The sequence below is a fragment of the Toxoplasma gondii genome, chromosome Ia (assembly GCF_000006565.2).
Source record: "Toxoplasma gondii ME49 chromosome Ia, whole genome shotgun sequence".
Lineage (NCBI taxonomy): Eukaryota > Apicomplexa > Conoidasida > Eucoccidiorida > Sarcocystidae > Toxoplasma > Toxoplasma gondii.
This window is the reverse complement of record NC_031467.1, coordinates 744,280-769,743: the sequence shown is the minus strand read 5'-3', so window position 1 is coordinate 769,743 and position 25,464 is coordinate 744,280. Positions and strand designations below refer to the sequence as shown.

General features: G+C 51.0%; 3 protein-coding genes across 3 annotated transcripts; all 3 read right to left on the bottom strand.

Moving 5' to 3' along the window:
• Positions 1-181: 181 nt before the first annotated feature.
• Positions 182-8,050, bottom strand: PRMT4 (histone arginine methyltransferase PRMT4/CARM1). The gene is made up of 7 exons (XM_002370165.2): positions 7,068-8,050; positions 6,290-6,522; positions 5,445-5,618; positions 4,930-5,015; positions 3,984-4,041; positions 3,351-3,598; positions 182-2,010 (listed from the first exon to the last, which is right to left on the bottom strand). The coding sequence occupies exons 1-7, from the start codon at positions 7,886-7,888 to the stop codon at positions 1,648-1,650; spliced, it is 1,983 nt and encodes a 660-aa protein (XP_002370206.1). The 5' UTR covers positions 7,889-8,050; the 3' UTR covers positions 182-1,647.
• Positions 8,051-11,475: 3,425 nt separating this feature from the next.
• Positions 11,476-13,684, bottom strand: TGME49_294260 (NEK kinase; the record flags this gene model as incomplete). Its single annotated transcript, XM_018782218.1, has 3 exons — positions 11,476-12,046; positions 12,606-12,928; positions 13,139-13,684. The coding sequence occupies 3 exons, from the start codon at positions 13,682-13,684 to the stop codon at positions 11,476-11,478; spliced, it is 1,440 nt and encodes a 479-aa protein (XP_018638598.1).
• Positions 13,685-15,937: 2,253 nt separating this feature from the next.
• TGME49_294250 (WD domain, G-beta repeat-containing protein) lies at positions 15,938-25,028 on the bottom strand. Its single transcript, XM_018782217.1, has 12 exons — positions 24,370-25,028; positions 23,751-23,825; positions 22,446-22,544; positions 21,960-22,024; positions 21,222-21,282; positions 20,762-20,826; positions 19,860-20,010; positions 19,432-19,556; positions 18,766-18,861; positions 17,833-18,093; positions 17,256-17,364; positions 15,938-16,841 (listed from the first exon to the last, which is right to left on the bottom strand). Exons 1-12 carry the CDS (start codon positions 24,406-24,408, stop codon positions 16,431-16,433), a joined length of 1,557 nt encoding a protein of 518 aa, XP_018638599.1. The 5' UTR covers positions 24,409-25,028; the 3' UTR covers positions 15,938-16,430.
• Between the last annotated feature and the right edge of the window lie 436 nt (positions 25,029-25,464).

The window sequence follows — 25,464 nt, the reverse complement described above, 5'->3', positions numbered from 1 at the left end:
ATGTATGTATTTAGATGTGTTTTTCGCCGGGTGCTTGCTTTCCGGTTAAGCATAATCAGTGTTGAGGGGCAAACGGTTGTCCGGCTTGCCTTGTCGGCTTGCCCTCATGAGAGAGCACTTTCGCGCGTTAGAAAGTGGAAATCTGTGGGTTTCAGTTCAGCGACAGAAACAGATAGGTCGACAGAGAGTGCCCGAGAGTCGCTCTGGAAGAATCTCCACTGCGCCGTCCTTTCCTTTTGTCGGATCCGCCCCTTCTGCGGTATCCAGGCACTTGAGTTCGTTCTCCGACGGCTTTTCCCCGCCAACGCCGCTGTCCTGCAGTTTTGACACTTCTGCGTGCGCGGAAAAGGGAGAGTTTCTTGCGTTTTTTCCGCTCTTTTTCACGCTCTAGAAAAGTGACAAAAAGATGAGAAGAGGCGAGAGAAAGGTCGGGCCGAGAGAGTGCGAACGACCGCGCTCCTCACATCCTTTCGCTCACCACTTGACAAATCGACTTACGCCACACGCCGCTCCCCCCAGCTTCTGACCCACAGCGGGAAACGTGGAAAGTACAAAAGATGGATCAACATGCATGCATACACGTGGACAGAAGTTTTCGGCGTTGGGTCCAAGTCCAGCTCGATGTGTGACGTAGGGCCGTGACAGCGACGAGGAGACAAGAGCAGAGAAAGCAGGTTCAAGAACGCTGCACGCACTCTGCTCGCTCCTCGCCTTCTCCGGAATACAGAAGTTTAAACCCTCCACTTTCTGGTAGAAAACCTTGCAGTGTCGCTACACCCCGAACCAAAAACCCAGACCTTGTTAAACCGAAGGTGAAAAGGCGAAACTTGTGACCGGCGTAGACACACTGAAACACTGCGGATGGACACAAAGACTCGACCCCACCGATAAACACATGCAGACGAAAGCGACCTGCAGGTTCGCGTGTGGCCGCCCTGCAACTTTCACCTCCGACTTGAAAAAACTATGAACTCGGGACTCGTAGCTCCATTTGAAGAAGCCTCACAGGCATAATATCCCTTCTCTCCTGTTATTCTCCCTTCTCCCCCTCACGCCTTTGTCTATTCCTCCTGGTTCCCATTCTCCCGTGCTCCTTTCTGCTTTCTCGCCTTCTTTCTGCTATGATCACTACGGACAAGAAGCCGCCTCCCACAGCGTTCGCCTTCGTCGAAACGCTCTTGTCTTTGCCACAGCAACCGGCCTTCACGGTGCCCAGTTCTGCAAGCTGCATGCGCGCTTCTCCTTCCTTCGGGCTTCGCCACTCGCGCTGCAGCTTCCTCTTTCGCGCAGGCAGTTTCGAAAACAAAGTGGAAGTCGTCTCACCGACCTCGAAATCCTTCCCTCTCGTCTCCTGCATCCTTCTGTTGCCTTTCTGTCGTTCTTTTTCTCTCCTTGCAACTCTTTCTCTTTCTGTCACTCCCTTCTTTCTTGCCTTGTCTCCTTTCTCTCTGCGTCTCTCTTCCTTTTCTTCCTTCCGTTGCTTCCCTCCTTTCTTGCTGTTTTTGTCTTTCTTCTTTTCTCTTTCTCTCTGCGTCTCTCTCCCTTCTTTCTCTTGCTCGATGTGGCTCTTCGTACCTGCGCCACAGTCCAGCAGGCGCTGAGGTCCATTCAATTTTGGTTTTCTCTCGAAGAGAAATCCAGTTCTTTTTACCTCCCTGAGAACACTCGGTGAATTTCGTCGTTCGCTTCCACGACGCCTGCATCTATACTCATGCTGCCTTCGTCTCTCCCAGCTCGCGCTCCTGTATGCTCCGACCATGGGGAAGAAAATTTTTTCTTCTCACCCTGGACAGCTTCCCTCGCTTCTTCGCATCCCGCGACCGAGTTCGGTGCTCCAGCCTCAGACGCGACGTTAGAGACACAAGGACTGTGAGAAGAAGAAACAAAGGATGCGGACGACGCGTTCTCTGTCGGTACGCTTGCAGGCATCTGGGTCGTTTGGAAGCCCATTTGCTGACAGTTGGGGAAGTAACTGTGACTCGGATTTGTGTAGTACCGGTAGTCGGGGTCCTGCGAAGAAAGTCGAAAGTCGCGCAGAAGGACGGTGAACATGCTGGGGTGGTCGTACAGAGGAAAAGTGGAGGTTTTTCGAGGCAGATGTAGTTCCCCAAGATTACAGGAAACTGAGCTCCACCAACTGAGAGTCACGGTCCAGCAAGGTGTTTGACTGTAACTGAAAAGGCCTGGAGTGGAAAATACTTTTGAAGAATTGAAGCAAAGCTTTTTACCTGTATAGGCCGAACACCTCACGGCCAACACAAACGACATAAATGTCACAGCTACTTTAACCGAAAAAAGAGGGGAAAGGAACCAACATCAAGGAGACACACGACACAGAGAAAGACGGGGAACGGACAGAGAGAGAAGGTCGGGAAGTGCAAACGGCGGAACCCAGATGCAGAAAGGAGATAAAAGGTTCGGTTTTTTTCAGGGTCACAATTTAAGTGCAGAAGACGATTCACAGACGATTAAATTCAGAGATATAGAGATCGACTGAACGAGAGAAACAAAGAGTGAGGATGTTTTGTCTTTATAAAGTCCTCAGGTCCCCTTCTTTTTCGCTCCTCTAGCGGGAGCGGTTCGGAACTCGTTGCCCGAAAAACAAATCCATTGTCGAAACCCACGCAGGCAGAAAGAAGTCTCTCAGAAAGTGCACCAAGACAGCACCTACGCGTTTTCTTTCCAAGTCTCGAGTCCTTTCCACGTTCCTCAACAAAACCTCTGCACAGACGTTTATTGCCTCTGTTAGTTCTACACTTTCTAAATGTTCCTCTCTCGTGTATTACTATGAGAAACCCGCTTCTTGTCTAGGCAAACCATGGAACTCTCGAACGTTTGAAAACAGATGCGGCGAAGCCCCGAGCGACGCATGAAGGAAAGCGAGAAGACACGAAAGTCGAAACGGATTCCTTCATCCGAAGAGCCTTGAAAACGCAAAAGAACTACCTCACAAAGGGCATCTGTTCGGCATGCTTTGTAAAGGAAATTCAATCTGAAAACAGTTTTTTCCCTATGTAACTGTAGAAGTGTGTAAACAATACGGAAACCTACCACAGAAAAAACTTGCTCGGTTCCTCACCTTTTTTCTTCTCCTTTCATCGCTTCTGTCAACCTTTCCCTCTTTCTCGTTCCTTTACGTCTTCTTCCTCTTGTTTTGCATTCTTCATCTTCTTTTACCTTGTCTCCTGTCCCCCCCCCTCCTCTGCTTTCTCCCTTCGTTCTTCTCTTCCCTATGGACGGGCGTGTAGTGAGAGTCCGGACGCCCGGCGCGCTGCAGAGCGCCTCTTCTCCGCCAGCAAGCAAAGCGCATTGTTACGCCGCCTTCGTTTGCCGAGTTTCTCTTCGCGTACCTTGAGGTCGACGTTCTTCGCAGAGGTCGACACCGGACAGTCTTGCAGAGCGAGGAGGACGTCCACGAAGTAGCTCTGCTGTTTGTTTCCGCGCATGCTCATCCTCCCCAGCACCGGCTGGCTCGGATTGACTGCGAGCGGGTGCCGTAGAACGACGCGCGTCTGGAACCAGTGCGTTGGAGGCGACTGCGGAGAAGTGGTGAAGCTGATGACTTTTTCTGAGCCGTCGAAGCAGACGTCGAACCAGCCTGAAAAGAGGGGAGAACGAACAGGAGAGGAGAACAGTGAGATGAGAGAGAGAACGAGGATGAACGAAACAGAAGACGAAACACAGGAAGTTCTAGTCGACAAAAAGAGGAAGACTCTGGAACTGTTGAAGGGAGAGAACCGAGCGACGCAGAGAAGACGAAAGAACAGAAGCCAGAAAGTGAAGACAGGAATCAAACGGGTACAGAAGCAGAGAGAATCGTGAGAGGAAATGTGGCGAGAATTTTTCTCCAGGAAAAAAAGCCCCGCTCTTGGGGTCACTGTCCAGAACTACCTGGCGCTTAATAGCGATTCCGTCACCCAGCTTCCAAATACACTACATATTACAATGAGCGTATGCATTCCCTCCCGACGAAGAAGTCTCACCTGCGACGCCGTGAACTAGAGTAGGACTGTTGACTGTGAAAGAGAAATCAACAGTAATCTGAAGAGTCGTCGACAAAACAAGCATCAAAACAGACAAGAAGCCACAGACGAATCTCTGCATGCATCGCATGAATATGGACTCCAGAACGCTCAAAAAAGATTCAGAGAAGAGGTGCAGTGATGTTTCAGCCGGAACGTTCGCGCCTAACAAAGACAACCGAGGAACCACTTGTCAACTCGTTGGAGAGAAGCAGAACGGCACACTGTCCCCTGTAGGGTGTGTCTCTTTGAGGACATGCACACGAACGGAGACAAGGAGAGACAGGAAATCCGCAAAGGCAAGAGGAAACACACCTGCAGACGAAACTGAAGAAAGACGACTCGGACAACGCAACTGACAAACAAGAAGTCAAAAGCATCCCTGACAACATAAGGAACGGGTGCACCAAAGGTCAAGAGAAGGACTTAAGATTTCCTGTTCTCGGATGAAAGCGCCGAAATACGCGCCTATAGCCTAGGTGTCTCCCCCCCCCAAATGTTCTGGTTTAGACCTTGAAACATGTTTTCACCGGAAGACAAGTTCTACAGGGCTAGCAGATATGTACATATCAAAGGATAGACTAGCTACTAACTCCCATCTACCTTGTACAATACCTTCTCTCTCCTGTGTACCTTATACGGTAGCTGCAATCTTCTATGGCTTCTGTGGTAGCCAGTCTCTTCTACATACCTACACCGTCCAGGTGCTTGCACAAATTTCTATACAGATACATATATATATATATATATACAGAACAGATATATATATATATACGTATATATATACAGAGACCTGCACACATGGAAATGCGTTTCGATTGAGGGGTCATAGTGGCTACTCTGCAGGCATGCCGCGAAGAAGACAAGAATCTCGTCCTGCGAGCAGAAACGAGAGAAGTGGAATTACCTCTTCAAGAGACTCGCGCGAAATCTTGGTGAAGTCGAATTCTTTTTGGTGGGGGGGTGCCAGCAGAAGGGAAGGGTCGATATAATCTGAAAGAGAAAACAGTTTCATTGTTCCCGCAACAGATGTGAACGACCTGTTCCTGCTCACAACACTGACAGATTTGACTAATTTGAAATCGCAGAAACCGTGAAATTGAGTCTTGAGAATAGTTTTTTACGACTCCAAGCTGACCGTGCATGCAGCCGCAGAGTTTAGACGCAAACAAATGAGCACTCCTCGAGAGGAGAAAAAGTTTTGCAGATCTCGTTTCCACGAAGAAAACGCTAAAACAGATGACGAGTCTCGTCTCAACTGTCGACAGGAAAACTGTTTTTTGTAGAAGGAAGGCGCACACAGTCCTGCAGCCTCCCGGGCGTCACGGCGTTTCTTCTGCAGAGCGCGAAGCCTGTCGAAGTAATGAGAAGACGAGAGGAAAATACTTTTCTGACAGGGAGAGTTTTGGAGGAAAAACCTACCGACAACGGGCTGACGAAATTGCTCCACCACGGCGACCTCAAGAGCGTTCGAGAGATCCACTCCACAGAACTGCGTCTGCTTCCAGAAATTGCATTTATTCATCATGTCCGAGTGGAGCACGTAGTCCACAAACGGCGCGATATAGAGGGAAGACTTGCTGGGGAACATTTTGCCTGAAAGAAGAGAACGAAAATCCAAGAAAAGCACCCGCAGGCACACCCTTGGCTGATAGTACAGAAAACGAAAGAAAAGGAATACAAAGGACATGCAGACGCGCGATTGGCTAAGAGTGTGCAACAGCAAAGAGTGCTTTGGCCACAGGCACAAGCGCCGGAGAAACAGAACGAGGAAGCGATTTAAACGCGTCTTGGAAAACGCAGGTGGATGCTTCTTTCTGAAAATTCGAGTGTGCAGAAAACAAGATGGAAAACTGAGGACGACCTCTTCCCCCTTTTCACGGGGTTCTCTCCCAGTGTAGTAGACATCTCAAACTCTATACAAAAGTCTGTGGAGAAAAAGCGTGCCTAGAATTTTCTCAGCGGACACGAGAAACGTTACAGTTTCCCGACCTTGTGTTTTCCTTGTCCTCCTCGCTCGCGACTGAGGCTACGCTGAGACAGGAGGACTGAGGAGACGTGGAAGACAAGACTGAAAATGAGATACAGACGGCCAAGTTCTTTGTGACTGCTTCACATCAACACCGCAGCGGACTGCTTGAGGAAGCTCAGCGCGGTGGATTTCGACATCTCCACGACATTGAGGCTCTTCCAAACCTATTCTGTCACATTTGTCTCTTTGGTGTTGAGTCGAAGAAACAAGACATGCGCTGGCGCTCTGCAGTTACCTCCGGGTTTAAGAAAGCGGTCCCGAGCTGAGAGGTACGTCTCGATCATTCTTTCATTGAAGAGGAGAGTGCCTATAGGCTCGGAAATCAGAACGTCGACCTTCTCCGGCACTTCGCTGTCTTCGATGCTTTCCAGAGGCTTGTTGATGATCTGAATTCGGCTGCCTAGACTGGGGTTCCCTTTGCAAAGAAGCGCGATCGTCGCGGCCATGTTGCTCGCTTCCACTGCATACCTAAGGCAAGTCGGCAGGGCGGACGCGACGAAGACAGAAGAACTCGAAAATAAACCAAGGCTGCGTACGTGAAACACATCACCAGGGCGGCCGCGAGGGAGCAAGGAAAAACGGAGAGTGGACGAATCATGAGACAGGAAAGAACCGTTCTCTCCTGGCTATCGTGGCTCGCCTTCTCGCTTGACCAGACTTGATAAGGCAGAAATTTCCTGACGGAAATCAAAAAGGCTTTCTTGTCTTGTTTCTACACTGGGGCAAAGGGGACACAGCAGCGAGCTCAGGAAGCAGAGAGCAGGAAGAGGGCGAGGCAAAGGTCTGTTCCTTGCATTTTGAAGTCTCTGACGGGAGACACTTAGAACCGACGTCTTTGAAATTTGGGTCAGGAGGCACACGCGTAAAAAGACGCACGAATGGCAAGATGAAGCACCTACGCGGAAACTGCGGGGTTTGTGACTTTGGTTGTGATTGAGATCCCGCCTCATTTGTCCAGCGCAGTTCGGGTGAGGCGACAGCCTCGGTGTCCTCGTTGTCTGCACTGTGCTTACACTTTTTTGGCACCCGCCTGGGCGGCGAAGAAGGAGAGAATCCCAGATCCGGCTCCGACGTCCATGACAGTTTTTCCTTCAAAGTCCGCGCGGTTTTCCACGATCGCTCGTTGATAGGTCGTGGTGCGGACTGTGTCTTGCAGCATGTTCATTTGGTTGGCCATTTTCCCGTAGTACTGGAAGTACGTTTCGACGACGGACGCGTCCATGTCCCCCATGTGTCCACCCATGCGTTTCCGTTGCTCTTTTGTACGGGCAGCCGAAGCGCTCGCGGGACTCACTTCCGCCGAGCCCAGGGTCGCCGGGCTACGCACGCGGCTCCACTCTGTGAAGAACGCGTTAGCTGTGGCTTCGTCTTTGAATTCGAGGCCGAAAACGGCATCGAATTCCGACGCGGCGTCTGCGTCGGTTCCCGAACTGATTCCCTTTGCAGCTTGTCCGGGAAGCTTTCCGGTCCTCCCTGCAGCGACAGCCGAGTAGCCGCCAGTTGTGTCAGTCGCGAGCGGGCAGCAAAGCGCAGTTTTCATGGAGAGCCGCTGGACGTGGGCGAGGGGAACCTCCGCCTTCCCTTCCCCAGGGGGAAGGGGAAACGAGACGGTCGGGTGGCCCCCCGCCCGAAGAAAATCCACGCGGACCTGGCCTCCAGAGAAACGCCTAGAGTTATTGATCATTTGGTGGACTGCGCCTCGAACGAACTGCATACTGTCGAGTTCGAAGGGAAAGACGGTGCAGCAGAACGACGTGACGTCCCCGACATCGATTGGAAGCTCGGCGGCCCGGTGTGCGTCTTGGGCAGCAGAAGACGAGTTAGAGGGGCTCATTTTTCCGGGTTTCAGAGCGATCGATTTCGAGTGCCACACACGGTTAGAAGAAATGATGGATATCTCCACAAAACGCACTCGCGGGACGACCTGGGTGTGTGTGTCCGAGGTGACTCTAGCCGGATCTCACGATGCAGTACGGAAAAACACCTGGGTATTTTCAGCTGCGGCCGCCTCCCGGTGGAAGCCGCGCTCATCCAGGTGAGTCAAAAAGCGGGACCGAGAAAAATGAAAACAAACCGCGGAACCAGGCACACAGATCCACATCGGTTTCGAGAGTTTATCCAAGGAATTTGTTCCTGGGAGCTCGCAAAGTCACGCGTCGAGAGGCCACGACAGCTGTCGAGCCTTGCATGCAAACTGTGACCCCCAAGCGACCGAATCCACCACGCAACAACGACGACAGAAACGCATGGCTGGTAGATTTATTCGCGTGTCAGCTACTTTATCATTCGATGAAGACCACGGGAATCCTTCGCACTTCTTCGAAGCCCTCCTTGGATGCGCAGGGAGTGATTCACCACAGAGGAGTTCGACGACGTTTCGGTGGGGGAATCGGATACAATGGAGGGAGGACCAGCCTCGCGAGCACGCACAAGACACTTTAAAGGGCGCGTTACCCGCAACAGGTAAACGCGGCACTGATGTATTTTAAACCATGAATACGATCCGCACGAGCAGAGCAAATAAGAGGTGAAGAAACAGCACAGGGTTCCAGCAAACAGCAAACTGTGACCTCTTGCTGCTGACCACGTGCATCGAACGAGACGCCACCCTCACACGCTTCCATGACCGATGGTGTATCTCATGCCCGAAGGAGGCTGCTATTCACACGACAGTTTGACACAAAGAGACAACAGGACCACAAACAAATCATGGCAGTCACGTAGGCTTCTCGCTGCATGCAGCACCCGCCTCATTGTCACGTGTTCTTCTGTGTTGCTTTATGCGCGTAAACAGTTATCGCCGTTAGGCCACTATAGTGGTCCTCTGCGTATAGTTGGAAGCTGCGTGTTAGCCGCTTGCTTCACCGTTCCCTTCTTCACAGAATAGAAGGTTGTTTTCTCTATTTTCGCCTCATGCCGGGTCTCTGTCGGCAGCATAACCGTGGTCTTGACTCCGACGGCGGGAGCAACCGCAGTGGAAGGCAGTCCTCAATGTGCTGTTGGGATGAACTCCTCTTAGTGGAGGCCCGGGTTTTTGTCGAATCTCGAAGGGTGTTCGGTAACGCTCTGTGCGTGTGTTTTGGTGGAGACGCCTGACCCGGGGAGAGTGTGTGAAGACGCCAGTGAACGACCGTCTACAGACGCTTGACACACAGAAGCAGGTATACCTGAGCAAACGCACTACCTATACTGTACGAGGCTAGCCAAGACGTTGAGGACCGCTATACTCGTGACTCGCGGGCAGTGAAAGAGCGACCTGTCTGCTGTGGAGCTGCAAAACCGAGCTGAGCCGACGTTTGACCTCCGGGCTGTAGACACAGGCGCGCTTTTGCGAGGCCGTTTCCCGTGGTCATCGCGTGATGGAAGTGAACGGCAGACACAGTTTACCAGCGAGCCAAAATTCCGATAAGACACAGCAGCTGCTGTCCAGTTGAAAGAGCTGTCAGAACCGCTGTACCACGGCAGAGAGCGCCGAGGAGAGAGGATTGGAGCCCGGCCGGTGTTTCAGTTTGTGAGCTGTGTGAGTTGTTCGACGAATTCCGCAGAGATCTGCCGCATGAAGTGAACTGTCAAAATACTGCACGATTATCGGCGACATATTTTTAGCAGTAGGCGGCGTTCATCGTTCCCCTACAGAAAGAGTCCGGCTTCCTACGAGGTGCCGGTGGGAGCTCACGGTCGGCTAAGGCCCCAATAGCTTTCACAGGCAATAGCTGTCTCATACATAATCAGTCGATGGATATGAGGAAGATAGGGAACAACTTCTTTGGGAAGACATTCTCCGGACGACGGAAGGGTATACAAAGGACCAACCGTGTCTTCGGTGTCGAAGAGCGGCATGAGGAAATTCCGATTTCCTAGCGTTCTTCGCGTGAGGAACTGGTAGCCTTGGAGCAGCTGGGAAAAACCGAGGGCCTGTCATTCCACAGTTGCATCGGACAAAATTCCTCTTCACAGCCGTTTGTATCCGGGAGACGCCAGTTCCCAGCTACCCCGTTTCTAACCAGGCATAATAGTCCAATGTGTATTGTAGAAGGGCATTCTTTACAAAACTCAGAATTCGATCAGAGTGATTTCAGGGTTCCAATTTGTTGATCTCGTATATATGGCAGATGACACTACAGATGTGCTCCCAATTCTTCAGGCAATGTTCTCGCGAAACGCAACACGTTGAGAGGCTACCCATGATTCGTGCCCACGCCAGGGCGTCTGGCAGTGCCTTAATAGGTGTCTGACGTACCTTCACTAAATGTCCCTTTAGATTGTCCAGACGCCTGAGAGTTGCTGTTCTCAAATCGTTCTCTCCATTCATCACCTGCCCCTGCCGGATGACTGTCCGGGATTTTACAGTGGTTTCCGAGCGGTGATACTCATGTCGGCGGCGGTGTTTCTCTTTTGTTTCTACCCAGGTACGAACACTGCTGTCTTCACTTCTTCGGTGGCATTCGGAAGCGACAGTTTGACTCCTTTCAATGGTGGAGGATCCAGTGAGGCGACAAGAGGTGTCAGGACAACTACGGCAACTACACGGCTCCCGTACAGATTTGCCTGGAGACGATCTGCTTCCTGACGTCTCTGGCCTCTCTTTGCAGCGGTTTGAATCCACCCACGCAGACAAATTCTTTTTCTTCGCACACTTGCGACACAGAATCACCGCACCTCGCTCCTCCCCACGCCCGTACGAGGTTTCTTCAGACGGGCCTTCTGAGAGTACCTGTTCAGAAATGCGATGGGGTTCTGTTTTCTTCTTATCCTGTTCACAACCTTCTCGGTGTTCGATTGCGGCAGGCACCCCAAAGCCTCCATCCTCGCTCTCTATCTTGCTCTTTTGGGGTATCATTGAAGGGCAATGCAAGTCGCCGCAAGGATCGGCATACCCAGGCGCCTGATTCTCCCACGATAAGGAGGTCCACCGCGAAGGATGTAGGGACTTAAAGTCCCTTGTGGTGTGACATTCATGTTGAGATTCTCGCTTCAAAAGCTCCCTCTGCTTGGCAACATACCTGCGAAGGCCGATCTGATGCTCAAGACGTCTCTGTCTGCGACATAGTAGGTTCCAAACAGATGGGGCAGCGGCCTCTCTCCGCTGAAATTTGACAGGCGAACATACGCATCTTTGGCAGATGAGGGCAATAGTTCATCCCTACCCAGTTCAGAGCACTGTGTCTGCTGTGAAGGGTGCTTCGTTTTCTGGAAGACACTGCCTCCCACTTCTTCAGACACGCCTTCTACACACCCACTGGGCATGTTATGACATAGGTCCACGTTCATTTACATCATTCCAACGTCCCATGATCACCGTGTACAGGTGTAAGCGGCCCGCCTCAATCTGTTTTGTACCACGAAACATTGAAGTCTCTGTTTTTTTGCATACTACTATAATTGTGTCTCCTCGCTACCCTGTACCACTTCTCTCGTATGTCACCGTCTGGGCACTTTGGGTGTTATAAATGATTGACAGACCTGCTTGGCTTTGTCGGGTTCGTTTGTGTCTGCGTTGTACTCGTAGCTGCGCTCAATCCTCTGTCGGTGTTTCTCGGCGAGACGCCACCTGTCCCGCTGATATTGCTGTCGAATATTGCTGAGTTCCTCTTCATGATGTCGCAGAGACTGTTCCTTCTGCTTGCTACTCTCGCGCTTCACGTCTTCGGCCGCATTTCGCGTTCCATCAGATCTCGGTACACCGTTGTGCACAGGTACAGAGAAACTGTCAGCTACGTTGGTGGGAGTCTCCTGCTGTAGGTTCCACTCAATCTTCCCGCTTTGTTCATCACCGGGGCTATCACACGTTTGTGTAGCCTGCGTCAAAGGCATGTCACTGCCTGTGAACTGCAAGGGGGGGATAGAAGACAGTGGAGATGGAACTGCGTCAGCCTCTTCTGCCTCGAGGTGCCGACAGCTTGGCCCTTGGCTTTTTAATACATGCAGCGTGCCGTGGAACCCCAGAAGTTCGTTCTGAATCTGGCGAATCCTATCTCTTTCTGACGACTCTCTGAAAAGATCACAAGGCAGGGATCCAGAAGGACGTCGGCGGCCTTCATTGTATCTAAAAAGCAAACACTGACGGCGACACCTAAGGCATTAGCTCCTCTCCAGGGGACTCCGCTGCCGAAAGGTCAACCATGACGATCATTTGCATACGCACTCCCTCCCTTGGTGTCATATAGTGTACGACTTGCGGTAGTACTTGCTGGTTTTGAATTCCTCTTATCTTCTTTCCCCTCTGTTAGGGACAGCAGTTTCATGAGTATTCCTTGGAGTCCCCTAGCTGCCCCATCGAAGGGTCGGTGCGCGGCCACCCATTCTGCTGCTACCCGAGGCTGTATCGTTTTATCCCTCATATCCCTAGTTCGCATTATCCTTCAGCATCTTCCCGTAGGAACGTTTTGTTTTATTCGTTGCATCCTTCCCTCCTATACTTCCGGCTCCTCCGTTCTTCAAGCTTTCGTGCTGTCCATGAGTCGGCTTGTCTCCGATGTTCAGACACCTCTCGCATTCCTACGCTCCAGTTGTTCAGAAGGGCACTGTTAGTCCTGTCATGGTGAACCTACGGAGCAGGCGGCGCTGTTATGAGTTTCTTCTCTCGTAAAATAAGCTGTAAGTGCGATTGAAGGTGTGGTCTACTTAGGATTTGGGCTGTTGTCGGTCGTTTGCCCGGGTCGTCGGAGAGCATCTCTTCGATAAGTTTCGCTGTAGCTTCTGAATACTTCGGGTTCACTGAATTGAACTGTCTTTTCCCGATTGACCCGACAGCAGCTTGTACTGAAGCTCCATCGAAAGGAAGTTCCAGGCAGGCGAGCTCATACAGGATACACCCTAGTGACCAGACATCGGACTTGAAACTGTACGGCCTCTCTTCGCATGTCCCTGGCGACTGCGCGAAAAAACAAGCTCACAGCCAAGGAACAGAGGGGCTCTCGACATTTGAGCTTGAACTGAACCGTGTGGACTGCCTCATTCCCTAAAAGGGGGGCTTCGCTGTTAGTTGAAAGAGATGCGATTATTTTCTGGAGCTCAGATATGATCCTGAACGAAGATAGAGGCGCCACAGCATGCCCGGCCGTAGCCAAGGAATTGGTCTTACAACGTAGCCAGAAGTGGCAACTGACGTGCTGGCGAGGTCTTGCCTATTCTGAAGGACCCTTGGAATTGCAATATCTCCGAGTTTCACTGAGCCGGGGTCATGGCCGTCCAGGAAGACGTTTCTCGACTGTATGTCTCGATGCACAATGTTCTTCTCATGCAAAAAATTTACGGCTAAGCAAAGCTGCACAAACCACCGAAGAATGGTGCTTTCGTCGAACAACGAATGTTTTGCCCTCATCCGAACTATTCGGCCGTGGAGGTCGCCCCCATCGGCGTAGTCCAACACGATATACAACTGTCCACCCTCCACAAAAGTGCGTCTACAGTTCACAATGAATGGGTGAGATAAGTCTGAAAACATCTCAACCTCCTTTAAAGCCGACTCCAGTGTGCCCCTCGAATAACCTTCAATTCCCAGTTGAGACAAAGAAACCACTTTGACAGCATATATTTTGGAGCTGTCCCTTTCTTGCGCAAGCATTAAAGCAGCGCAGTTACCTTGCCGGGGGCGCCCGATATGACGGATTAACTCGTACTTTTCCATTTTCAAAAAATCACCAACGATTAAATGCCACAAGCCAGGAACTCGCACTCGTTGACTTCGTCACATTTTTACCAGATAATGCCCCCCGTCAAAGGGGATGCGCTGGTGTCGTCACTTGCGTATGTATCGGAATACGCAGACGTGTGGTTCGCGCCATTTCAATCGAATCCATTGCGGTAGCTGCTTACGCAGTCACGTCACCACCACGTTGTGGCTGGAAACTTTCTTAAGCCATATGGGCCCCCAGCTTGCGTCGTGGTCAAGCGGCAGCAGCGTAACTTTTTCCGCTGTCAACAAGCTTTAAACAAGCCTCAGAAAACAGATTCATCTTTTCAGCATTCGGAGAGATTACGCGATTGGGTCCTTTTCAGAGACTACGTTGGCAAATGTGCTTATTAGCGAGCTATTGGCAACTATGTTGCTGGTCAGGTTCTGCTGTAGTTTGCTGCGATAAAAAATGTCCTTGGCCTTCAAGTAGAGAAGCGCTGAACGACCGGCGAGTTAGGCCCTTCGTATCTGTCTAAAATACAAGCATTTGGTTATTACACACTCACCAAGTCAGCGGCCATGCTAATAGAGGCAGAAGTCAAACATCAAACACACAAGCCCCATACAAATACGGGACACTATCCTTTGCATGCGCTATAGCATCGACTCAGCAGAGCAGTATATTCTTTGCCTGCATGCAATACGTTACGAGTTCACCACGTTGGCGAGCGGGAGGGAGAACGGACAAAAACTTTTCTTCAGAAGCTGCTGCTCGGCGCACACTGGTACAAAGAGCGGCAAGTTCTACGATGGAAGTCTAGCAGTGAACGTTCCTGCAAGCCTGTGAATATAACACGAGATGCTGATTCTCAGCATTACCTCACATTGAGTAACCATATTCAGCGGCCCTCTCTGTCAGTCAGACTCAATGATGCAACGCAGTAAACATGTCCTTGGTCTATGTCGCTACACCAAGCCACACTGTCTAGTCATTTCGAGTCGGTTCGCTTTTGTTCTCCGACAGCAAACGTGCGAGAGTCGTCCTGATTCTTTGTAGATTGATTTGGCTCCTACTCTCTTGAAAAACTCGTTGGCACCTGCTTACGACGACCACACCACCAGACAAAACCTTCAGCTCTCTGCAGAAAGAGTTCGCACCAGGAAACCTAACAGCCATCTCCTCAACGTTTCTCTCCACAGGGGCGCAATGATTGGAGAACGGTACTCTGAACAATCTGAATCATTCTCTATGCCTGATGTACAGGGTCTATACCTAGCCTACTGTACGAGTCCTGTTGCTGGCACATGCACGCCTGAAGTGGAAAACAAGGAGAACCTCTCATATACACGTGTACATAAATACATGTATTTACATATCTCGAAGGGTTCACGTGCCTTCGTATCCTTTGCCAAGAAAAGAATGGCAGCACATCGACTGTGGCGGTTCGACGTGTCAGAGTGAGTATGTATCCAGTAAAGAGTGGAGGCAGAATGAACACAGCCTCCTGATAATTTCAATTGACTGGCGAGCGCCCTCTTTGAACCAGTTATCTGCTTCTCACTGACAGCACTGTCCGTGCAGGTACCCTCTCCGCAACCGCATCACGCTGTGGATTAGATGTGCGAGCGAAAAGCTCTTCAGTGAAAATCGGGTTTCAGCTACTTCAAGCAACTTGCGGTCGAAACAGGAGAGATACCGTTTCAGACGAATCCATAAGTTCACGATGTGCTCTGAAACCAACTGGAGTCTTTATTGACATGACTGGAACGAAAACGTTGTCGAGCGCCTGCCTAGTCAAAACTGTAGAGCGATGCTAACGGGACAAAACGTAATACTGCGCATGCCACGTGCAGTAATAGAGACATTCGACACTCAAGAGTCACCCCCTTCAGAGAAACATGTAGCTTCTACGGCTTGCGAAACTGATGTGCACCGGGAGAGACCAGATGACGGTGAACACGTCAGTCTGAACGTGATGAGGGTATACCCAACGACGCGAACCTGTCAAGCCCCCAACTGCAGTACATTCAGTTGTGCACCGGGGGTTTCAATATGTGTAGAATGGCGTCCAGCCGTTTTGCACAGGCAGCACATGGTAAAATGTTCCTTTGCTTGGTTTGTATAATGCTGTGAATATAGTGTAGAAATTCTAGGAAACGCTGCAGTGGAAATATCGTCATCGTTTGGCAGCTGAAGGCTGACATACCTGCCACTTGTGTTTCAGAGCATCTTCAATAGCAGAGACCGCGTACCGGACACAGTGACTAAGTTTCAAAACGGCAGCTCGTTTTGTCAACCTGAGCGGGAGGCGCCAGTTTTGGACACATGACCAACGTGCCACTTCATTCCACGTGGCCCCGTCTTCATGTTGTATTCATTTCGATCAATTACGGGTTTCATGCATCAGTGCACTTTCCCCCTTGGTCTCTCTTAGCTCCAAAAAACATACACAACTGTGGCTTTCCCCTCGCACTCAAAACTCCTATGGGCTTTCGCATCTCTCAAAATAGATGCGCTGCACCGCAAACAGACTGACTGCCTTGAGAAAGAGAACCCAACTTTGTGCTGAGTACCGAAAACAAGACACTAAACCTAGTGCGTCCTTGAGTTTCAGAGAACGGTATCGTGTTTTTTCCCCGCCGGTGTCATGGCATTTATTTCTCTCTGCGGTTACATGACAAAAATGCGTTTCTCATACGGCCGCACATTGCGTGGACACTGTCCATTAACGCACAGCATTTGAGCCTCTCGATTCTGTCACAGTTCGTCCTTGACCGTTGCGCTTGTTTTGTGTCTGTACGCCCCCCCACGTCGTGCTTGGTCTTGCTTATGCGCCTTTCTATCTGTTTGACGTGGCGGTGCAGAACGCTCTCGCCCAAGTCTCGCCTCTCCCCCCGAGCGTCTCCGTTCTTCTTTCTGCTCGATTTCGAGATCGTGCAGACGCTGCTGGATCACAAGGTCCTCCATTGTCTGCCTGTACAAGCCCATCTGAGCAGCGTCATGCTGACTTATGAAGTGAAGATAGCCGAGAGAGGCAATATGGTGAACTGCAAAGCCGCCCACCAAGAGCAGGAAGAGAAAAATGAGGAACCCGCAAAAGCACGCTCGCTTCCTACAGCAGCAGCACCGACCACAAATTCCTCTAGAACGGCGAGTTAGGTCGAGAGTCTGTAAACAGTCACAGAAAGACAAAAAGCAACAAAGCCCGTAAACAATGAAAAACAAGTCCCTTCGTCCTCCATCGTTCCATTCGAATTGAGGACACCGACTATTTTTCCGGAGGATAGAAACAGCCTCCCCGACACTGTAAACGCAAGCAGGTTCATACATAAAGAGAGAGCAATCAAGAGAGAGATAAGCACCCATATCCATAAAAGCGACACGTATCTGCACGCGAGATAAAGCTGTCCGGAGACGCTTTGTGCCACGACCAAATGAATTCAACATTACAGTGGACACATGCGCATGTTCGTATCGTATGCATTTATACACGCACGCGTGAGCGTATCCAATCATTACACGCGCAGCAATATGATGGCAACAGGCGCATCCGTTTCGTCGTTGGATGAAACAAAAGCTTACCACCACAGAGTAGTCAGCGCTAGTAGAGACGAGAGTTTTGTTGTTGTTCAAAAAGCACAACCCAGTGACTGGGAGATCATGTTTCGAACTCTGGGCCACAAGCGACAGCCTGCAAAAACACCCGCGTTCTGTGCCGAAACAAATGAAGCAGAGCGCTCATATTCATGTATCAGAAAAATTAGCGACCCTTAGGCACTGGGCTAGCAAAAGGAGACATCGTCAGGACCGATATCTAAATAACATGTCTGGCAAAGCTTTCTAAGTACGCACTGAGGTACAGAGATACAAGCAGCTTGACAAGCATTACTACATCTCTATGAACGACGAAAAGACATCACGCGTTTCGATCAGTGGGCAATGAATTTCAAACCTGATACTATTGTCACTTAACTCAGACCCGATCTCAGTATAGAACTCTGCCCGACCAAATACGCGTATAACACACCAAAAACAACTCGGCGTCTGACATGTTCACGACCCCCCATCCTTACGCTGTGAGCGCAAGTCTGGTTTATGTACACCTGCTAAGCTGCTTCCACATGGCCGATGCGTGACGAGGCCAGTAGCTCTCGCGTACCCTCGGTTGTACACTTTACATTTTCCATCCGCGAAGCCCACCGCGATGAGTTGTCCATCAGTCGAAATCTCGGCCTGGCAACACGGGACGCTATCGTCGCACATGGATTCACACAACTGTGTTACGGTGACAGAAGAGGCGGAAGGAGGGAGAGACTGGGATGCCTTGTTTGAGCCCTCAGACGGAGCAGAGTCCTCGCTCTTCTTGTCGTAGGTCGGGGCGGGCAGTTGCGACGGCGCGCTGCCTCCAAAGGCAATCGACCTAGAAATAAAACGACGCGCATTTTTTCACAAACCTGACTGCGGGACACCCTTCTGGAAACAAACAGGGATGTTCGTCACACACACTTAAACCGCCTGCAACCAAACGCGTTGATGCATGACCATCTTCCATGTTTACGGCCGAGCAGCGTGGAAGATCCACACCACGCAGACCAAAAAGAACACATGCTTTTCATCTAGCTCCACCCACGGTCACTGATAAACCATCGAAAAAAATGAAATGGATAAAGCCCGTGTGATGTTCAAGTGTATGCACGCCAGTGCTACATATTCATAGCGTTGCACGTGTGCGGACACAGTGCAGTCCATAGAAGTGTAAGCATAGACCCACGATTATGGCACTGAATCTCGGCACAGAAGGTAATGTCTAAACAAACGCTGTCAGTTAAACCCAAGCGACTCTTGCACGAGTGCGTGGATCACATGGAAACCACCAAAGATCACACTTCCTCGTCTACCGATTGCGTGCCTGTGAAAGAACAGACAGCCTGTACTACAGTGTATCTCTGAATGCACGCTGAATACACGCAAGTGCATGCACATGCGCGCGTCCGAAGCGCCTGGAAACTGTTCATGCACTTTTCCTTCACCACCGCGCACACGAAGAAGGTGACGTTTCTCCAAAGTTTTCGACGGGATAAACGACTTTTACCATCCAACAAAGTATGACGGGCCTCTCAGCCCGCAAGCGACAGCGATCAGTCTCTGGCCGCTGTTTGCTGGTACACCTGGAGGTGTGGGGAGGAATCTGAAGTACCACAATCGACACGCAGAAGAGCAAAGCACTGGATCTGCAGATGACGAGTTATCTGTGCAGCATGTTGTGTGATCTTCTCGATTTTGGAAGGAGTGCTGGCTTTCACATCCTGTGACGTTAACGCTTCTCCACAATCTACTCCAGATGACTAAGACGCACACGAATGGGAACGGAAGCCATCAGGCCTCGAAATAACGGTAAATCAGCGCATTTTGCCGCCTTCTCACACGCATGCAATTCCACGTTTTCCTGTCCCTCTTCGGGGATCTAGAGAGCCTGAGTCTCAGAAACCTCTCCATCTGGATAGCGAACCCTGTCAGCAGGGGTGTCTCTAACGGATGGCAGACAAAAGCAGAGACACAGTGGCTGCGTGCTTCCAAGGTCCCCGGCGAACCGAGGGCACCTGAGAGCCTGTGATCCGAGTTCTTCCAACGTGCACATGTGGGGTCTAGAGAGGCGTTAACTGCGCAATTCGAAGGATATTCAGCGGTGCGTGAGCTGACGAGGCACAACGAGGACGGGCCGGTCTTCGTCGAGTTCCACGAAGCGGACGGGACGAACCTGCCACACCGAAATGTCAGTTTTTCTTCGGCTTTTCTCGGATTCCGCTTCTCAATGCTGTGTAGAAGAGCGCCCGTCCGCCAGTCCCAGAGACAAAGCTTGCTGTCTGCTCCGCAAGACGCGACCTGAGCCAAGCGCAAGAGCAGCGAAGCACGGAAAGGAATCAGAGAAAAAACTGAGCACTCACAGCAGGGATGCGCAACGAAAAGCAAGAGACAGCCGACTAGCGCAGCGACGGCGGAACGAAGAGTGCGACAGAAGCGAAAGGAAGAAGCCGGGGATCTAGAGAGAAAAAGGCGACGACGCAGATGGGACCCATGGGGAAAAACATGTAGAGACGCAGAATCATGTTCTTGTCTCCAGAAACCCACACGGAAAAACCAATGGAGAAAAAACGAAGCGTGCAAATCCGCAAAAACAGAGCGTACCAGACTGCTGTCACTGCTAACGCAGCAGTCCTTGATGTCACCTTCGTGTCCTCGCAACTCGCAGACGAGTGTAGCCTCCCAGCCTTCTTTCGCCGCAGGAGGGACGTTGCCTCTCTCACTGGAGGCACCAGTCCGGGCTATCCGCCAGACGCTGAAGTTCCAACCAGCAAAACAACGGGAGATGAACGCAGGTAAGGGACAGAGAGACAGCGCGAGGTCGAGGATGTGAGAGATGTAGAAATGATGAGCGAGCGACACGAACAAAAGCATCACAAAGGGGGAAGGCTGGAAGCCGAGAGGCCGAGACGGACACGCTCAAAGGAAGCAGACACACATGATACACCAAGGGATATACATACACATATATATATATATATACATATACATATATATACATATACATATAAGTATAAATAGATCTATGCATGAATACACAAATCAACGCGTACATGCATATGTAAACAAATATATGTGGCACACGTAAACATGTAGACATATCTAAAGACAAAAATGTATAGATGTAGATGCAGAGCCGTAACTGTGTAGCGGTGTAACTGGAGCTTGTGGGGGAGACAGAAGACCCAATTCCACAGCGTGGACCCGCGAAGGAGTATGTTCGATCTGGGATACGCGAAACACGTTGTCAACACGGATCCCAGAGTACCCTGGTTATCTTTGTTCCCTCAATAAAACGGTATTCAATTGGTTCGACTCTTGAATGATTAACAGCTCAACTGCGCTCTGCTAACACAATAGAACCCGGATCCCGTAGGCGAGTAGCGAGGTATACGCGAGTAATTAATCTGCCATATAAGATCTATGCTGCATGTCGAAGAGCACTGCCTATAATCCTTCACCGCCGTTTATGTAAAGACTTGAAAAGCGTCAGTTCGAGGACTCACCGAACGACTTTGTCTTCGCCTCCCGCGACGACAATTTCACCGGACGGAGAGAAGCGGGCTGTGATCTGTTCACCAGGCACAAAAAACTGGACGAACATTGCATTTGGCTCTGGAGAATGCCAACTTTGGAAGCACATGAAGGCGAACTGGGTGCACGGAAGAAGCCAAACGGATCTCTTCTCTCAGTTGCAGGAGAGCTGCTCTGTGGTTCCGAAGTGCCGTCTCCGGTCACCAGCAAAGGTCGACGTCCCCGAGCCCTCGGCGTATAGCCTTTGGACTTTCCACACTGAGTGAGAAGGAGTAACGGACTCCACTCCTTTCCTCTAGAGGATGGACTTGAGACACGAGTGCGAAGCGCTCTCTGCGAGTGTTGCCCTTCCTCTCTCCAAGGTGACACGCTGCTCCTCGCTCTCTCGTCGTTCGTTTCGCTTGCGCAACTGCTCTGAGCGCCCGCACTCACCAGACGCGGTCGCTTCCCGCTCGAAACCGGCGGCGGTCCGAAGCGAGCGACGACGCCCAGTCTGAAAAAGCCACACACACAAGAAGCAGTCTCTCCCAGTTCTGCGTCCCTGTCTCTTGTCCTCGCACGTGGAAGAACGACTGTCGCTACGCGGTGACACGCAAAAAGAAAACAACGAGACGCATGCATGCGCCCAGCTGTTGGCGAAGGATTCCCTTCTGGGCACGGGTGATACACGTGTGGTGCATGCGCCTCAACCAGTACATCGTTCGTACGGTACCTGCTAGTGAACTCGTGGATGGAAAAGCTCTGAGCTGAATTTTCTGACTTAAGTCCCAAGAATCTAATTTTGGGTCCCAACTGAGGAGTAAAGGCGTTACGCACGATAAAAGGATCAACCGTGTGCACATGTGGTTCTAAAGTGGACTTCATGCAGGTCGACAGACGATTCGAGACAACCGGGATGTCTTGGGCGTCATACGAGTTTGGGCGATATCCTACTCTTCTCGTCCACCGAATATTACGTAAAGACATTGGTCAAGTCGTTACATCTTTTTGAAGGTGTCGAAGCTGCCATAACTGCTGCTCGAAACGTTTATTTAAGGCGAAAATCGATTTGTAAAAAGAGTCGTTTTCCTCTCGCCCATATACGGAGTGAAAACGAATGTCCAGGCTGCTGAGAAACGTTTCGTCTCCCCAGCTTTCCTCCTTCACACAACTGTGCAGATCACAACTCACCCGTGGTCTTTGTCTTTCTGGATGAGCACGACTTGACCCTGGCAACATCCGCACCAGAGGTCGACCTAGAAATGGACATCGGCAAAGCGGAAAACGACCGACTCTGTTGTAGCATGCAACATCCCATCTCGTTCTCTTCGTCCGAGGTTGAACGCTGGCAATTTCACACGAGGCGCTTCTGAAGTAAATGGAGACGCCAGAGCGATTCCTACGTTTGTTTGGGGAGTTGGGTTGGCGGGGAACACGAGGAGGTACTTGGCAACGGCGGAAAGCATGTGTGCTAGAAATTCGGCAGGCAGTCGCCTGCAGCCGTCCCAATACGCTACAAAGCCACTGCCTCTGTGGCGATGTGGAAGAACATCAAAGTCGCGGGATACTGAAAGCCAATACGTTTACCTAAAACACTGTCTGCGTCGCTACACAGCAGTCTTCACAGCGCATTTTCGGCCACAGAAAGCAACGGCCTACGCTTCTTGGTTTCCTCACGTTTTTGTTGAAGCAGAGTGAGTCGACGACGCCGCCCGCCTCGGCCGTGCTGATCACCGGCAGCAGCTGGCCTGTCTCTAGATTCACTCTGTGCGTTTCCTGACGAAAAAAGAACGCGAGAGGAGAGCATGAGCAAACAATCTTTTCGACTCTCGAAACAGAGAGTTCTTGTACGTAGTCTCAAAGCGCGGCACCGCGACTCTTCAGAGACGATGTAAACAGCTAGTTGCGATGCTCAGGAACATCGGAATGCACTGTGCCCTAACACCGTCCCACTCAAGCTTACCATACGTATTACTTTTACAAGCCCGCGCTGGTTTGGCAAGTCAACGTTAAGCCTCTAGGTTCTGTCTCAGCGAAAACTCAAACTGTCTGTTCGGAACTCGGGAGCGGTCTCGGCTGGAGACCTAAGTGTTCCGTACAGACGGTCACTGGGATGGAGACCACTGAGCGCATGCCCTGGGCAGCGCGAGAAACAGCAGAGGCAAGATTCACTGCAGGTGCGTTCTTGCAGGGGCAGATCTAGGCACAGCCAGAATGCGCAAGAAAAGGCCTTCAGGTCGTCCCGAACATGGAAACCACGGGCGAACGCTCTTGTACGGGACTTCTGTAGCACACGTTTGCATAATCTTGAGTAGGAAACGAGGAACAAGCCGCCGCGACCTCAGAGCCGCGGCGAGAAAGGGATGAGACAGAGCCAGAGGAAGAGAAAGGCAGACGCTCGAGAGAACCGCCCTGAGAGGAAGACGATACTCCAGACAGCGGAAGCGAAGCTCTCTTAGGTGACTCCGCTTCTGGAAATCGAAAGACTCCCCTCAAATCGTATTCTTGAAAGGTGGTGAGCTCAACGAGTCAGAAGGACCCGGCCATTGGGAAACACCACCCTCGAACAGCGATGGAGTGGAAGCTGGCAATCCAGTGCCGGAGCTCTCCATTATTTGGAAAACCGCTTTTTTGCTTCTGAACAAGAAGCGTTGTCGGACTTGGTCGAAAAATCTTCGTTGCTCAAATATTGTCGATATGGAATAACTGTATTACTACACATCAATCGGCAATTTACGGTTTACAAGTTCCATGTTTAGCACAGCTCTACCGGACCACCATCTCTACTGGAAAGGAGCAGCCCGGCACATGGGGATGCAATCGATTTCTGAACGAGGCAAGTAGTCACTTAGTCAGCCGTGCACACTACCGGGCTCGTAGGAAACCTTTTGTGACCCCCTTTGACTGCTGAAAGTCTTCTGTCGCGAACAGATGTCGTACTTCACTGTGTGGTTTTACAAGGAAGACCCGTATGACACTTACAAGCTGATCTTCGATTCCATAGTCCGACCCGCCCCCGCCTCCCGACGTCGCCACGATTTCTCCATCTGTGGCAATCTGCGAGCAGAAGAAAACGAGAGATACACAGAAAAAGATAGCGGCAGAAAGAGAATTGGCGGAGACGAGAACGAAGAAAATCTGGCGAACAGGCAGTTCGCGACTCGATTCTCTTCAGGACCGATGTGAGAGGAGACAAAGTGAAGAAAGGAAAGGCCAGATAGGGCAGGCAAAGTGGAACATGGTCTCTCTCGTACTCTTCTCTGTTTGCAGTAATGCATCTGTGCCTGCGCATTCGAAGGCAATCCGTTTCCCTCTGATCCTCCCCTGATGGCTGCGGATGGAACGCAAGGCACTTTCCAGCAAACTGCGTAGCTTTGAATAAATGCACCTTGAAGTTCCGAGCCAGTGGTCCAACGTATGTATGACTCGCTCTCTTCGCTTTCAAGAAGGCGCCACTCTTCTCTCCACGCGTCCAGTGGAGAGGCGGGAGGAACGCAACCGGCAGAAATCCAAGGTGGACGAGAAAAAACGAGACTTTCACTTGCGCCGCGCTCCTCTGTTGGTTATTGCTTCAAAAGTCGAGCGTGAAGGAACGCCTTACAGAGTAAATGGGATATTCCACGTAGGAGATAGTCGCCATGCCGGAAAAGACGCCGAAAGGGTTTGTTCTCAAAGAAGCCGCGGGCTGCCGAGCATCGAAACGAATGGGAGAGAAATACTAGTTGCTCTGTATCTTCAGAGAGGCTTCTTCGCCCAAATAAGAGTCTCTCCGTGAGCCGGCGAGGAGGATGAAGGGAGGAAACGAAAGGCAGAGACGATTCGCAAGGAGCGACAGAAGCTGTGCCGTGGTTCTGCCGATGCGCGGACTACAGAACGACCGCGAAACTGTGAATGATGGAGTGCAGGGAAGTGGAGGAAATGGAGAGGAGCAAAGGAAAACACGATGGAGTCAGAGACACCGCAAGATGGAGGAGATGGGCGGTTTACGGCAGAGAGCCCTCGGCCTCTGGGAGGTGAGGAACACGAGACAGGAACGACGAGAGCACCCAATAGTGTGAGGGAGAGCCCCTCAGGCTCTTGTTGATCAAAAGGCCCGCGGAACTTAACTGGCAGCAATGAAACACGGAGAGGCATGCAGAAAAGCCAGCTTTTTTGTGAAATGCGTACGCTGTTCCTCCGACACAAACACACACATCGCCGCTTGGGGTGTTGGGACCCTGTTGCCTCCAGCGCTTCTATGCTACACACGGACACCCAAACTCGGCGAGAAGGACAAACCAAAGCGGTTAGTTTCTGCAGATTCCAGATGAAACACACGAAATACATTCGCGAGAATAACTGGCGACAACCGGACCGCGAAAAAGACTTACTCCGTTAGCTGGTTGCAAGGCTTTCACTCAGCACACCAGACAACATAGCAGCATCTGCATGCAGCGCGCAGGGAGCATGCGCTGGCTGGCTAAAAAAGCAAACTTCGAGAACTGGATACCCTGCGCAGCCAGCCGGCTTGGATTATCTCTAGAAATCCACAGGCAGAGTAGTCAGTCGATTGGCAGGGCACCACTTCACTATCTGTCTATGATCACAGCCAGATGAGGTGACCGAACCCGGATGCACATGTTCAAGAAAAGATGTGCAGACACTTCCTAGGTATCCCCTTCTCAAGTGTCGAGGAATAAGCTTGCTCTACGGCACC

What these genes read in the sequence shown, in the direction of transcription:
- PRMT4 (XM_002370165.2), bottom strand. Translation starts at nt 7,888, where the DNA reads ATGAGCCCCTCTAACTCGTCTTCTGCTGCCCAAGACGCACACCGGGCC. An exon ending in ATTTCGTCAGCCCGTTGTCG is followed by an intron (nt 5,016 to 5,444) that starts GTAGGTTTTTCC and finishes TTTCTCTTTCAG; the next exon opens with ATTATATCGACCCTTCCCTT. An exon ending in TCTAGTTCACGGCGTCGCAG is followed by an intron (nt 3,599 to 3,983) that starts GTGAGACTTCTT and finishes CCCTCTTTTCAG; the next exon opens with GCTGGTTCGACGTCTGCTTC.
- TGME49_294250 (XM_018782217.1), bottom strand. Translation starts at nt 24,408, where the DNA reads ATGGCGACTATCTCCTACGTGGAATATCCCATTTACTCT. An exon ending in CACTCTGCTTCAACAAAAAC is followed by an intron (nt 22,025 to 22,445) that starts GTGAGGAAACCA and finishes GTCCATTTCTAG; the next exon opens with GTCGACCTCTGGTGCGGATG. An exon ending in GCGCTGACTACTCTGTGGTG is followed by an intron (nt 16,842 to 17,255) that starts GTAAGCTTTTGT and finishes GACTGTTTACAG; the next exon opens with ACTCTCGACCTAACTCGCCG.